This window comes from Anthonomus grandis, chromosome 20, assembly GCF_022605725.1.
Source record: "Anthonomus grandis grandis chromosome 20, icAntGran1.3, whole genome shotgun sequence".
In the NCBI taxonomy this organism is placed as follows: domain Eukaryota; kingdom Metazoa; phylum Arthropoda; class Insecta; order Coleoptera; family Curculionidae; genus Anthonomus; species Anthonomus grandis.
Window position 1 is genome coordinate 4,731,553 of NC_065565.1, and position 15,009 is coordinate 4,746,561.

At 33.3% G+C, this 15,009-nt stretch overlaps 1 protein-coding gene and 1 long non-coding RNA gene across 2 annotated transcripts in view; one reads left to right on the top strand and one right to left on the bottom strand.

Moving 5' to 3' along the window:
• LOC126748001 (lysosomal aspartic protease-like) overlaps positions 1–15,009 on the bottom strand; it is a 34,748-nt gene that overhangs the window by 11,348 nt on the left and 8,391 nt on the right. The window contains exons 2-4 of the mRNA XM_050457003.1: positions 12,901–13,024; positions 12,498–12,624; positions 12,315–12,433 (exon numbers count right to left, since the gene is read on the bottom strand). Of these exons, the coding sequence (XP_050312960.1) occupies positions 12,315–12,433; positions 12,498–12,624; positions 12,901–13,024 (370 nt within the window). The remainder of the gene's footprint in view (positions 1–12,314; positions 12,434–12,497; positions 12,625–12,900; positions 13,025–15,009) is intronic.
• Positions 9,885–11,895, top strand: LOC126748012 (uncharacterized). The gene is made up of 3 exons (XR_007664579.1): positions 9,885–10,622; positions 10,685–10,845; positions 10,962–11,895. It is a non-coding gene; the product is annotated as an uncharacterized LOC126748012 (long non-coding RNA).

Here is a 15,009-nt window from a genome sequence, read left to right on the forward strand (position 1 = left end):
ATAATTGAATTTTCGGGAATTGACTTGATCATTTCGGAAAAATAATCTTCAAAAACATCAGCGTTCATTTCTTCGTGGTAATCCTTAGTTGACTTCGATTCGAATTCAAACAGACCGCCATTTAAAAATCCTTTATAGCTCCCAATATGTGTAATTATTAATCTGTGGCCCTTACCAGAAGGAGACTTCAAGCCAGTCGATAAACCTTCTAAAAAAACCTGACGAGAGCTTCCAACATTTTTATCCTGTCAGCACTTGCTCACGGTGTATCCTTCGTTAGGCCAGGTTTCATCCAAATAATAAATGTTTCTTCCTTCCTTTCGATACTCCTTAATTTGTCTTAAATACTTTCTTCTCCAACAGAATATTTCTTCTTTATCTATTAAAATAGATTTTCTATTTTGCTTTTGCCAAGAAAAATGTAATTCGTGTAAAATTTTCCATAATTTTTTTCTTCCCATTTCTGGTACATTTTCGTCTTCTTTTATAAGTGTCATAATTTTGTCGATAGTTGGGATTTCATTCTTAAAATAAAATGAATGTACTGTCCTCCTGATGATATGCTTTGCTGTCTCATCAACTGCTATCGGCTTCCTACCGGCAGTTTTCTTTACACTCTTCTTAGGCAAGTTCTCACGGTTTTCACTTTTTCTATCACTAAGAAGTCCGTAAATTGTTGCTTTACTTATGCCTGTCATATTGGCACATGTAGAAACTACATGTACGTTTAGTACTATAGTCCTTGCTTTAAAATCTAAAACACCTTTACACACTACGGGGCTAAACTTTGACATTCTTACAACAAATGCGCAACAATGCTGAAAAATAAATTAAGTTTTTAGGATATATCTACATTATATACCATAAAATATAACTACCTGTTTGCATTTAAGATTGCACAATTTAGGTACCTATAATACTTATACCTCCATATTTACCTACCTAGACAATATCTACTTATAAGGGTTAAAAAGAACTTGTTCATTAGGTACTTAAGTAATTCAAAGAATTTATGGCTAAAATTGGCCTATTTCTTGCACTATTAAATAAACCCAACAAATGAAAACATTCAGGTCTTAATGTACTTGAAAAGTGGGACGCCAATGGTTTACGACCGTTTTATGGCTATCGACCCTTTCGTGTGCTCCTACGGATTAAGAAATGGACTATAGTGATAGTGATTTACAATGGAGCGATAAGTTACCTGAAATTATTTGGGGCGTTTGTTACAGTGCTTTTGAGCTTTTGTTCGGGTATAAAAATAATGTTCAAAGAGATTTAGAAGGGTCAATCACGGTTGATTTTTCAGATAAAAGAAAGGACGCTAGTAAAAATTTGAAACGGGTTTCTGAGCAAATGAAAGTTTGTTTTGATAGAAAGAGAAAACCACCGAAAAAATATAAAAAGGGTGATTTAGTGTTATGGAAAGGTGGTGAGTCTTGTAGTAAGACCGGCGTCAACTCTAAGTTAAGTGGTAAATTTACAGGGCCGTATGTAATTGAAAAGATTTTTGATAACGATAGGTATAAGATTAGAAGTGTAAAGGGTATGAGAGGCTATAAAAAGTTTAACACACTGGTTGCTGTTGACTCTTTACGACCGTATCGTAGTATAATGATTAATGAGAGTTCAGGTAGTGAATCCGATGAAGATGCAAGAGATAGACATGATTTGATTGATTTATTGGAAAGTTAATGTAGAATTTAGAATTTGAACTGTTGGATTATTGTTTCTTTTCTTAACTACAGCACTTGGCATTTTGAATAAAAAAATAGTCGGACAGGACGACTTAAAAGGTAACCTGTGTTGAACAGTTGAAAAAAAAAATCTGGCCAGAGTAATGTATGGGGTAAATGACCTGTAAATAGGGCTGAGAAAGTGACATAAGATATGTGTATATAATGAACTAATTGTAGTGAAATGAAAATTAGTCATCAGATAGTTTCGAAAATAGCTATGAAATGCTATGATTGATTAATAAATTGCTGTGGAGAAAATGTAAAGTGTTTTCGATTAATTAAGAGGCAAAGTATTAAATTAATTAAAAAAAAATATTTAGGAAAAGGAACAACCAAGATCCACACAGACAAAAGAGTTTGTTTTTCGTTATAAATTTTAACACCATCATTGATACATGACGTCCAAATCAGAATCGCAACAAGAACGAAGTACGAACTAGAAACATCCGCCACCACTATATTGTCCACATTCCGACAAATCGCCAGTTTATCTAAATACCCTTTGAAAACTCTATTCTGCTGAGCTGGATGAACGTCAGACCGTTGATTGAATAATAGGTTCTATTCTTCTATTTTATTCTATGTTCCTATTATTCAATCAACGGTCAGACCCTTTCTATTTGGTGGTACACTCCAAGGTATTTCTTGAGCAGAAGTCATTGCTGGTATTGTTCCGGAGATCGCTTGAGGAACATTCTGCTGATTATTCGTTAATAAACATTGGTTGGCCATTGGGCAGGTAGTTTGATGTAGTCATTGCCATGATGCAAAAAATGGCCCCGAATACCAAGAAGTCTACGATCCACATCCACCTACGCTGATAGATGCACTAACACAAGTCCGGCAAGTGATTCCAAGAGAGACGACTGCGAAGAATCAGCACGTTTGCCAAAGCCACATTTGAACATCCTGTAATAGTGGCTGAGATTGAGGAGGTCTGAGAAGGATTGAGGAAGATTCATGGAACATTGCAAAGAACGAGAACACTGCAAAGGAATATGCTTATTTGTTAAAAAAAGGAAGACCAAGTGGAAGATTCCGATACCCAGACAGTCCTAAACTGGCCAAAGGAAGAGAAGATTTGATGGTAATTAATGTTTCTGCAGAAAAGATATACAGGGTGTCCATTTAATATCGCGGTGCTCGTTTGCGGCTAAACCGTGAAACGGAAAAAACCTGTTAATTGAGTTAGAGGGACCACTTTTTAAAATTAGTTTGGTTGATACAGTGGTGTCCCAAAAAGGCGTGGTGAATTACCTATAATTTTTTTCTGAAATGGGGGTCTCATTTCACTCTCTCTCTTTAATCGTATATTATATACGTTTATTTATTTATTTACAGTCAAGGCTTTCTAACAGACAGGCACAGCTGTCCAATAATAAGAAAGCACGTTATATCACAAATACAAATTAGTAAACAAGTTCTATATAATAATACTTACAACTACGGAGAATTAATTCTTAAAATTTCATCACAATCGAGAAATAATTACTTATGTAGTTTAATCAGGAAGCCGTCTTAGGTGTCGTTTAAAGGCATCAAAGCTCAAAAAAAATAAGTCAATATTAGGATGGTTTAACTCCAAACTATTATACATACGGGTACATCTAATAATTGGAAAATTCGATAAGTAATTGGAAAAATACCTGGATACTACAAAAGTTTGTCTATTACGAAGGATGTAAGGATTGATGTTAAAATTGAGTTTTTCTAAAACAGATGAAGAATCAATAAAGTTGTTTACGGCCTTGTATATAAATATTAAATCAAAATTTCTTCTTCGGACCTCCAACGATTGCATATTATAAAATTTTAAATTATCATCATAAGTAAAGAAATGCCGTCGTCTCTCACACTCTCATAGCACACTCTCTAGTCGGCTAATATAATTGGCGTACATTGGATTCCAAACTGTTGTTGCGTATTCCAGTACAGGTCTTACTATACTATTGAATAAAATTGTTAAGGAATTTATGTTGCTCGAAAAACAAATCCAAGATTTTTAAGAGCATTTTGTACAATATTTTCAAGATGCTTTTCAAACAAAAGCCTAGGATCCAATGTCACCCCAAGATCCTTAATATAATCCAAATATTTAAGCTTAACATTATTTAGGTAAAGATCACATTTAACTTGCAGAGGAACAGGCCTTTTAGAGAACAAAATACAAATTACATTTATCCAAATTGACAAAAAGTCTATTCAAAGTACAGTAATTCATAAAATTAGATAAATCGTACTGTAAAGTAAAGTAATCAGCAGCCGAATTAATAGTTTTTGACATTTTAAGATCATCTGCATATAAATCATAGCTACTATGTGAAAAACATTGCTCTATATCATATAGGAAAATGATAAACAGCAGAGGACCCAAGTGTGACCCCTGAGGCACACCTGAAGTCACAGCTGTACTCTTCGATTTTTGGCCATTTACAACAACATACTGAGATCTTTCACTTAAGTAACTTTTAAAAATTTCAAACAATGCCCCATGTACCCCGAAATTCTCAAGCTTTATTAAAAGAGTTGGGTGGTGGACCTTATCGAAAGCTTTAGAGAAATCGGTGTACACTGTACAAGTCTCAGAACCTCGCTCCATATTCTCAGATATGAGTTGAACGTAAGGCACAAGTGCCGATCTTTTTTTAGAAAAGCCGTGTTGGTTTAAGTCAATCGATCCCCTAACAATAAAAAATAATTGATCCAAAATAAGAGACTCAAACAGTTTCCCAAAATGGCTCAAGAGAGAAATCGGTCTATAGTTATTGATAGCGCTTTTATCTCCTGATTTAAAAATAGGCACAATTTGGGCCACTTTCCAAAGCTTAGAGTATTTACCAGTTGAAATACATTGATTATACAATAAATATAGAGGCTCACAAAGATTAGGACATGATTTCAGAAATATTGAGGGAAATCCGTCTGGCCCAGGACCCTTTTTGGGATTCATAGAGCATAATGCTTCTCTAATATCGTCTTCTCGAACATGATCAACAGTAAAACATTCTTTTGATTGGACAACATCAATTAATGATGGAGTATTAGATGGTTTAAAAACACTGCTAAAAAACTTTGAGAAAAGTTCATAAATGTCAGAGTTATTCGTAGCATATTGATCATTAAAGGTCATTTTTAACGGCAAATTTTTTGTATTCCTTTTATTATTAATAAACGACCAAAAGTACTTTGTGTCATGCTTAATATTTTCCTCTGTTTTAGTAATGTAAGCTTTATAGTCTTTACTAATATTTAGTTTTACAGTTTTACGTAAATTTGAGAAAATATCGTAGTCAGACTGCAGCTTGTATTTTTTCCAGTCTCTGTGCACCTGCACTTTATTCTTTATTAAATTAATAAAGTGCTTAGAAAACCATAAAGGATATTGGCACTTTTTAATTTTTATTTTTGATATTTCAGAATTTACAATATTACTCAGTTCTGCGTAAAAACATTCGATGTTGTTATCTACATCACGAGATAAAAATAAATCCTTTCACTGAAAAGAACGAATTTTTTCATTAATAACTGCATAATTTGCCCTAATGAAATTTACCTTTTGATAAGAATTACACACGACTTTTTTTTCATAATTTAACTTAATATTTACCTCCAACGACATATGATGACTGTCCTCAGGCACTAATGGGTAATTACATTTAAGTACCTCGGTTATTAAAGAATTAGTACCTACAACTAAATCTAAAATTCTATTCCTTGAATTCAAAATATAATTAAATTGTTTTAAACCATTAAGGAAGTAAAAATCAGTAAAGCATTTGCTACATGGGTCAGTGGCGTTATCAGAATTTAGTTTGTTATTACGCGACCAGGATAAATTAGGCAAGTTAAAATCACCTAGCAATAAAACTTGCCCATTAATTTTGTTACTTAGTACAGACTCTACTTTTGACATGAAATGTTTATAGTTATTCGAAGATGCGTGAGGTGGGACAAAGACAGTACAAATTAACAATTTATTACCTCCATTTAAGACGACACTGACCCATATATCTTCAATTATATTATTGGTGTTACATAATCTTGGTATGAGTTCGGCACAATGAATATCGCGCACAGCTAGCATTACTCCGCCACCATCACTTTTTCCACTCACTAGAGCACTACGGTCCAATTTAAAAACATTGTAGCCAGGAGGAAATAACTCCTAGCTCAGCACATCAGGCTTCAGTTATTGATACACAGTCAAATTGAGCAGCACACATAGATTGGTAAAAATCAACAGTTTTTGTTCTAAGTCCTCTGGTATTTTGATAATAAATTGAAAATTCAGTGCATACAGACATTTAAATAGAGATTATACATAGGCGATAAACTAAAGTATTTAAACATAAGAAGAAAAGGGATTAAGTACTCAAAGACGACAAAACTTGTTCATTGGAGACATGGAAAGCCCTACTATTATCCTCTTTTTTAATGAAGATCTTCGAATCCTTAATCCAGCAATATGTATAGTTTGACACTTTGCAAAACTCCCGAGCCCTTCTGTGCAGCTGCTTGAAGTATGGAGAGAGATGTTCGTTGACAAACAACTTAGTTTCTTGCTCAAATCCCAAGCCTTCAAACCACGGTTTCGACCTAACTTAACTGCACTTAAAAATTCGTTTCTCTTCGACACGGAGAGAAACTTTTAGGATAATTATTGCTGGTATCCGACCCCTTGTTAAAACGAGCAACTCTATGAGAAGCGGCTATATCATCATCATGAATTATGGTTCCAACAATGGAGCCTATTTTTTTTACCATTGATACTATATTCTCATTCCTTTTTTCTGGGACGCCGCAGAGTTCAATATTATTTTTACGACTCTCTTGTTGTAGCACTTCGATTTCCGTTCTGACAAAAGTTATTTACAAATAATTCTGTTATTTTTTTAAAATTTTGTCACTGGTTCTGTAATACATAATGTCGGGTAATGTATGCCAATATTATGACTGTATGCGAACTAGAAGAGAGAATCCTACGTTAAAGATGTTTAAATTTCCTTATAAAAATCCGTAAAAAAAGTATTTGCGGACGTTGGATTTTAAATTGCGGTAAGTCCTAGAGTTCTATAAACATACTCATACCTTAACAGTGCCTTAGTAAGTAAATACAGGGTGTTCCATTTAAGAGGAAAAACGGCATATTGTTTGACTTTCCCGGTATATTTAAAAAAATTGAAGATAGCCCATCGACGTATTTTAACTCGGAGAATTTGAAAATCGTAATAAGAAAATAATTCCATAAAAAAACAAAAAAGACTGACGACATTGTTTTCTTATTACGATTTTCAGATTCTCCGAGTTAAAATACGTCGATTGGCTATCTTCAATTTTGTAAAGATACGGAAAAAGTAAAAAATATGCCGTTTTTCCTCTTAAATGGAACACCTTGTACCTAAAGTTCATTTCATGGGTCTTTAACTGTGAGTCCTAGAAGAGCCAGGTATAAATACGTGTATTTTTACACAAAGTTACAGCTGTGAAATAAACATCACCTACAATCTATATCTATCTCAAGTTTTAATTGGTAACTATTCGGCAATGAAAATTACAGTTAACCAAAAACTATAATTTTCTGACTTTTAGGTAAATGAAAAATGTGTAAGGTGGTAACAATATGAGGTGATGTACAAAGTTAATTTTTGAATACTGAAAATTAAATTTAAAGAATAAAAATATATAATACCGGTTTAAATAGTCAAATTCCAAAACAATAATTACTTTGAGATAAAACCTTAAAAATAGTACCATAACAAATAATAATAGTTATTTATTAGAGTAAAATAGGCGTTTTAAAATTACTGCCTTCGCTAAAGCTCGTGTAGTAAACTTCATCATTTTACTCCCTATTAATCATTTTACTGCCTCATCTATAAAAGTCAATAAAGTGAACTTTTTGAGTGAAGGCGAAAAATATATTATTTTATTTTATTATACTGAATCTTCTGATCTTGACCAACTTTAAACGTCGTCTTTAAGAATCGTCAAATTTAGATCATCAGGTTGACAAAAAATATAAGTTACGCTTTTCTTTTTAAATAGGTAGGTATTATATGATACCGATTTTGGGGAAGTTTGAGGATTGATGATATAAATATTTTTGATAGAATTTCTCTTTTGCGCGCCATCGTTTTTTTGTGCTCATGCAGTTTTGTATACTTAGTGTTGCCATTGCTAAGTGGGACACAGGAAATCCCATGTTATTTTTTATAGGGATTGGCTTTCCTCTTTAACTTAGAGAAAAAAGTATTAAAATTTATTAAAGAACACTAAAATCTACAGCCAATAAAATAGCACGTCACGCACAGACATTTTTTACTTATTTAAATAGCTTAAATCTCTACCACTTGTTACTTTGATAGTCAAAATACCTTTGACATATATATCAATTCACGCCGATTCTGTGAGCTTTATTAAGCTTTATAGCCAAAAATCTATATAAAAAATTATCTTTTTTTATTGCAATGTATTTACAGACATTTTTTTATCTTGACTAGTGGACCGTCAAATAAGTTTGTCATTTTATACATGACTACTGTATTGGTAGTAAATACAGTAGTCATTTGGCTTTCTACTTTGAGCAGTACCTGTAAGTACAGCTTGAGAAAAAACTCATCAAGATTTTTGGACATAACCTCTAAACAAACCAATTAAAAAAAAATAGTAGTTATTTTGTTGCTAGAAGATTTTATTATTCTTTAATTAACTTAAATATTTTTTCTCTCTACAAGGAGAGTCAATATTTTCCTAGGTCACTCTTGGCGAACACCCGAAATAAAAATTAATCATCAAACGGTATTTTTATTATTTGCCGATTTCAGGAAACGCAACGTTACTTGGTATGGATCTGGAAATCCTGAACAATAAACACTTGTGTGAGAGACATCTTGCGGACAGCGCTTTTCGGACGGAAAAACGGCGTTATTTAAAAACAAATGCAATACCCTACGTATATTTCCCAACAGATGAACATTTAAAAGTACTATCACCAGAAAGGACCTATTCGGGGAAAAACGGGCTTTACCTGCAGACAGTCCGACAACCAACGAAAATATAACGAAAAAATTACATTTAAACGAAGGCAATCATAATACAAAAAAACTAGAGGAAATAATTAAACTTCCAAATCATACAATGACGCCAAGAAAATTAATGTTAAAAAAACAAAATAAAAATTCTCGGAAGTAAATTTAAAAAAAAAAAATTCTGTATGCGACTTTTACAGTTAAAACAAAAAAATTATAAATCTTTAATTTCAAAAGTAATGCCGTTGTTAATATTTCTATCAGTAGTACCAAAAACATTTATTTTGATGCAATTAAATGGACAGTCTAGAAAAAAATGGAACAACAGGGAAAAAAAAGTGTCTGTGTCAATTTTTAATAAATCTCCTGCGGCATATATGTTTTTGAGGCGTAAAGGTTTTATTTTACCGTCCGTTTCAACAATACGAAGATGGATGAGCGAAAATTTATTTAAAACAGATATTGATAACGGTTTAAAGTATCATCTTAAAAAAAATGTGAGGCTATGACCAAAAATTTAAAAAAATGTGTGTTAGTCTTTGACGAGGTTAGCATTAAAAAACTAATTGAATACAACAAAAAACTCGATCTCATTGAAGGATTTGAAGATTCAGGTGTCTTAGGGCGTTCCTCAAAAAAAGCAACACATGCTCTCGTATTTTCGATTTAAAGGCCTATATAAGAATTGGAAACTTCCGATATCCTATTACTTTTTAAACCATAACTTTAAGTTTTTTCATAAAAATAATATAGGTACTAGTAATGTTTCTTTGATTTTGTTATTTAAAATGTTTGTGAGAATTATTTTCTATTAAAACATATTCCTTCACTTTGTTCCTAATTAACTTCAAATGTCAACTTTAAAGATTAAGGCCTTATCAATAATAATTCTGCGATGCGGTACAAAGACAAATCAATGCAAAAATGCCAAAAATTAAGTCTTATAGATTTGGAATCGTTTTATTTTTCTAGGCACGTGCATTTTTTTTTAAATTTTAGCGTTTGAAATAATAATAGAGAAATTTTAATTTTAATGCGAACAAAACCAAAGTGATGACTCAACAATTTTTCGCGTTTTTTATAAAATTTTTTCAATGAAATAATATGGTAGGTGTAATATTTTATGTAGTTTTATAGAGGCAAATAATGCAGGCGACAAAACCTCACTATATATTAAGGCCCAAGTAATTTTATCTCAGTGTATCTAAATAAATAAGGCAAAAAACATAGTCACAAGTTTCTAATAATAAGTTAAATGAATATGTTAAGAATAAACTAAAAATTAATTAAAACATGCATTTTCCCAAAACTTAATTTTTGCGAATACCTCGTTCTGTCTTTATACGGCGCGGCGCGAGAGAATTAGATAAAATTTAAAATGTTATCAGTAACGTCGCTTCGATTCTTACACGGTTAGCGCATAAAATATTCTTATTTAAGGAAGCATTGATGTCTCCTTGTCGGTTCACAGCTTGCCATTTACGTGGGTTATCTATTCGTTAGGTATAATTATCTTTGGCTGCAGGCATATTCAAAACAAACAAAAATAAGCTTCTGGTTAAACTGGGAAACTTTTACGGTTTTTTTTTCCACAATAAATAAAAAGGGGTATTTTACCGGTTATAATGCTTGAAGAAATAGTGTTCAAAAACGCCAAATTAATACCCGAAAACTCACGAAAAGACGGAGCAAAATTAATACGTGTGTACTTGTTCACTCGTCGCGAGACAGTATATTCTACAATTTAATAAATATATTTTGGCCATATACGGTTGATGTTGCTTGGGTCGCGGGAAATACAGTTCTACCTAACATAAAAGTTTTTGAAAGGGTTATAATATGGATCTCTGAAGAAGTATGTATCAAATTATATATTTCCTTTTAGAGACAGTAATAATCAGTTTGAAGTGTTTTCAGCTACTGTACCGATGTGTCCAAGCAGTTAATCTATCCCACGACAATGCACATGCTCAAATGGATGTTAAACTGAGGTCCCTAATTTGTATAGGTTTAAATGAGCAGGTTCTGCATCTTTGGTTAGAAGTTCTTTGTTCTTCTAGTGAAATTGTGCAAAAATGGTAAGGAAAAATTAGTGTAAAGTAATTACACTTGAAGCAAAAAATTACACTTAAACCTGTAAATTCTTTTAGCTTAAATCGTTGACCCTAGAATTTAACATTTATTTTTTATTTAGGTACCAACCATGGTCATTTATTTATAGTCCGGGTTGGGTGCAAATAAAATGCGAATTGCGCATTCTTTCGCAGCTTTCGTTTAACTTAAACCCGAATTGGGAACTTCCAGTGAAAAGAGAAGCAAACAATCAGCCATTGAAAGACGGTGTGAGAGATATGCTAGTCAAGCATCACTTGTTTAGCTGGGATATCTAACATTTACCTATTTATACGTATCCTAACCCGTATTTCCAATGTAAAAAGGTCCTGATGTGACAGTGATAACTTTGCTCCGATTTATTTAATAAAGGCGAAAGGGATAAGCGAATAAAAGAGATCAAATATACTAATTCTATTACACTCAGCTGTCATTTTTGGAAACATAAACATAATAGAAAACCTCTTTATTAGTATTGTATTATTTTCCCCGCAAGTACGTTAACATTGAATTAGTTACAGATACGTTAAAGGTGTTTTCCATTACGATACTTTAATTAAAAATAAAACCATCCTATTATATGTAATCTACCACCTTCATTTAAACGTCCTTAAACATAACTTTAATTAATGTTGAGTTAGTTAAGGCATTCTAAAGTGCCTTATGGTACATTGTATAAGGATTGCATGATCTGTGTGGAATAAGCCTTAGGTTCTTTATTGTATATATAAATAATATATATTTTTAGAGGTTACAATTTCAATACAACATATTTTATTTTTAGTCACCTTTGCCCTTCTCAAACCATTGACTTTAAAAAAGTTTTGTAGTTGTAAATTTGTGGTAAAGTAATCAACCCGTACAAATACTGTACTCTTTTATAACATCGATTACCTCGATATATGAAAGAATAGACAAGGTATCTATTTAATCGTAAGTTTGTAATATAATAAGTTCTAAATTTGGCGATTTACAAGAGAAAAGGCAGGTCTTTGATGTTATAGATGTAGCCTGTGATATATATTCCTATGAGTATTCCTTTTAGTAAATCGGCTTTATTATACCTTCTTTTAGTATTAAATACCAAAATGCTCTTTTAGACGCAATTCTCTTAGCTCTCAATTTAGTCTCAAAGAACACGTACATTTGACAGAAAAACTAGTTTTCAGTAACTACAGAACAAAGCTTTTTAATTGGACATTGTTATTGATTTAATTTCAGCCTTAATTTTGTTTTATAAATCCTTTATTGTTATATGAAAATGCACTTATTATTTATGGAAGATAAAGAATCGATATTCGCCTTCGTATTGTAAATGATGAATTCTTACTGATAATATTACGGGTATTTTATATAGTCGGTATTACTTCTTGGTCCCAGAAACTAAGTGCCCATTGGAAAGATTAATGAAAATTGAAAACGTGTGTTTACTTACTGTAAGAGAATCTGTTGACAAAAACCCCTCCAAGCTTCCTGAGCCATAAGTAATGGCGAAATCGGTACCGTTTTCCTTATAACTCGACGATTTCTCTGCATTATATCTGTGATGCAATACTGACAAAACGAAATATATATAAATAAAAAAACATTAAATTCAAATAATGAACGTATAACTTACTGCAAGCGCCCCCAGAAACAATTCCACATTTCGAGGAAGGCACCCACAGGTTTGATGAACCGGTGTCAAAAACCACCGAGAAATTTTGAGGTGGGGTACCTAGAGATATTTCGCCATAATATTGGGCCTAAAATACACAAATCAGTTAGAATTCCATTTATTCAAGTCTAAGATTCGTGTAATAGCAACTATACAGTCCAAGACAGAAGAACTTCATGCTTTAATTGTCTAGTTGTCCCTAAGTTATTCAAAGCTATGGTCAGTTTGCTGAATGACATACATGTTTCTCAGGACACACGTAGAAATTTAGCGAATGTTCCGGGGAACAATTGAATGTTTCCACATAAGGGTTCATTAAGACCCTCGAGGGATGTTAATAGAAAATTTTTGAAAAAGTACTTACATCCAAGTAATTTGTAAGTGGTTCAGGCACGCCACTGTTGACGTATCTCGCCTTGATCGCTTCAATGTGAGCACCCAACCTCTTAATAGTTCTCCTTGGAGTTTCGCATTTTTGAAGAGGTACTCTGAAAGTAAATTAATGCTCAACACAATGAACAGAAAAAATGCTGTTTCTAATTTAGAATTGCCTGCTCTATTGTTCAGAATTCAGCTAAACTGTGCGGAATTTTAAGCTTAATTCTATATCATTATTGCGTAGTAAGTAAATTACTACTGAGTAGGTGGAGTTTGACCAACCTATGAGGAAAATTCTGTGTTTTAGAAAGCATAAACTCTGCAATTGCTAAAAAAAAACACATATACAGAAGCATTGGATAAAGGCGTCACTCCTCATCATTATATTTCAAACCGAATGTACGTCAGGGCTCTAAAAAGACACAGGAAGAAACATCCGTACTGCTTTAACATTTCTGCAGGCGAAACTACAGCATGGAAGAGCGTCCACCGCTGTTCTGTGCAAAAGGCTCACTGAGCTCCATATCGACGTCGCCTTATTACAGGAGCCCTGGACTTACCAGGGCTCTCTTAAAGGCCTGGGTTTAACTGGCGGCACACTACATAAACATGTACCGTGTGAGAATCCCCGCGCAATCATCCTCACTAGGAATGTGCGGTGCTTTCTCCTCTCAGGTCTCTGTACAAGGGACCTAGTAGCCGTCAAACTGTCAATGGACACGGGAAAGGATCTGGTAGTCTGCTCTGCCTACTTTCCCATCGAAATTGAATCACCGCCCCCCCCCCCCCCCCCCCCCCCGCCGTCACTGCGGTGATCAAATACTGTGAAGACTTGGGTCTCCCGCTTCTCATTCGAATTCACATCACGGCCTTTGGGGATGCGGAGATGAGAACCCAAGGGGCCTCTCCCTGGTTGACTTCCTGTGCTCAAATGGCCTAGAACTACTTAACCGAGGCAGTGTCCCAACTTTCTACTGCAACAGGGGTCAATCAATTATTGACCTTACTATTTGTTCACCTAGTACTGTGAACCTTCAGCTCATGGAGTGTGTCCCTTGAGGTCACAATGTCGGACCACAGGCACATTCTTTTTGAATTAAAGAAGCAGGCTCGGTGCGATACCCCAGCCTTCAGAAATCCAAGGTGCACTGACTAGGACCACTTTCGAGAGAAACTAGTCGGTGGTCTTGCGGACCAGGTACACACTTCCGGCCGACACAGAGATCGGGACTGTCAACCTGACTCGTGCGATATGCAAAATTTCTGTTTTGAGAAAACGGTTAAAACGCGTATTCCTCTATAATGGCATGAATTATGTCCTAATGATTTCTAAAATATATTTTATTTGTTAATTTTGTGATAAAAAAATGTACTTAGACGATAGAAATATGTACTTACCGAGATACAGGGCGTCGAAACTTTTTAAAATTCTTAAATATAAATAGTTAATATTTTTATTAAATAATTTTTTTTAATATCTGATATCTAAAAAGCTTAATATCTTATAAATGCACCCAAACCAAAAATTTTAATAAGTTGCATCGATGCCGAAATTTGAAAATATCTCGAAAACGATCATATGTAGCTGGTTTAAAATTGGGTTGGGTTGGTACCTTTAAAAAAGATGTAGGAACGATAACAACTCAATTAAAATATCAAAAGATTACTGCCAAAAAAGTTAGAGCCAATTAAAAAGAAGAATATAGCGTACGTAGCGCCCTCTAAGTCTTACATGAAAATTTAGTCCAAATTATGATTTCTCACCTCAAAAAACCCCCACTAATTGTCAAATTTTGGGTAAAAATTGAATTTTATGTTAAAAATTCGAAAATAGAATTTCATTTTCAACTCCCTGTATCTCGGTAAGTATCGACTTTTGGATTATAAACTTAGCCAAGCCAAATCGATTTTTTTTAACTAGAAGAATCTCCCGAAACTCTCCTGTACAAACCATCCTGTATACATAAATAGTTACTTACCAGCTAACTTTTGGTATTTATTATTGTTTTTAAAACAATCTAGCACAAAAACTTTGAATTTTTTTCCAAATAACACAAAAAAATACAGATATATATTATGTAGGTAACATATATCG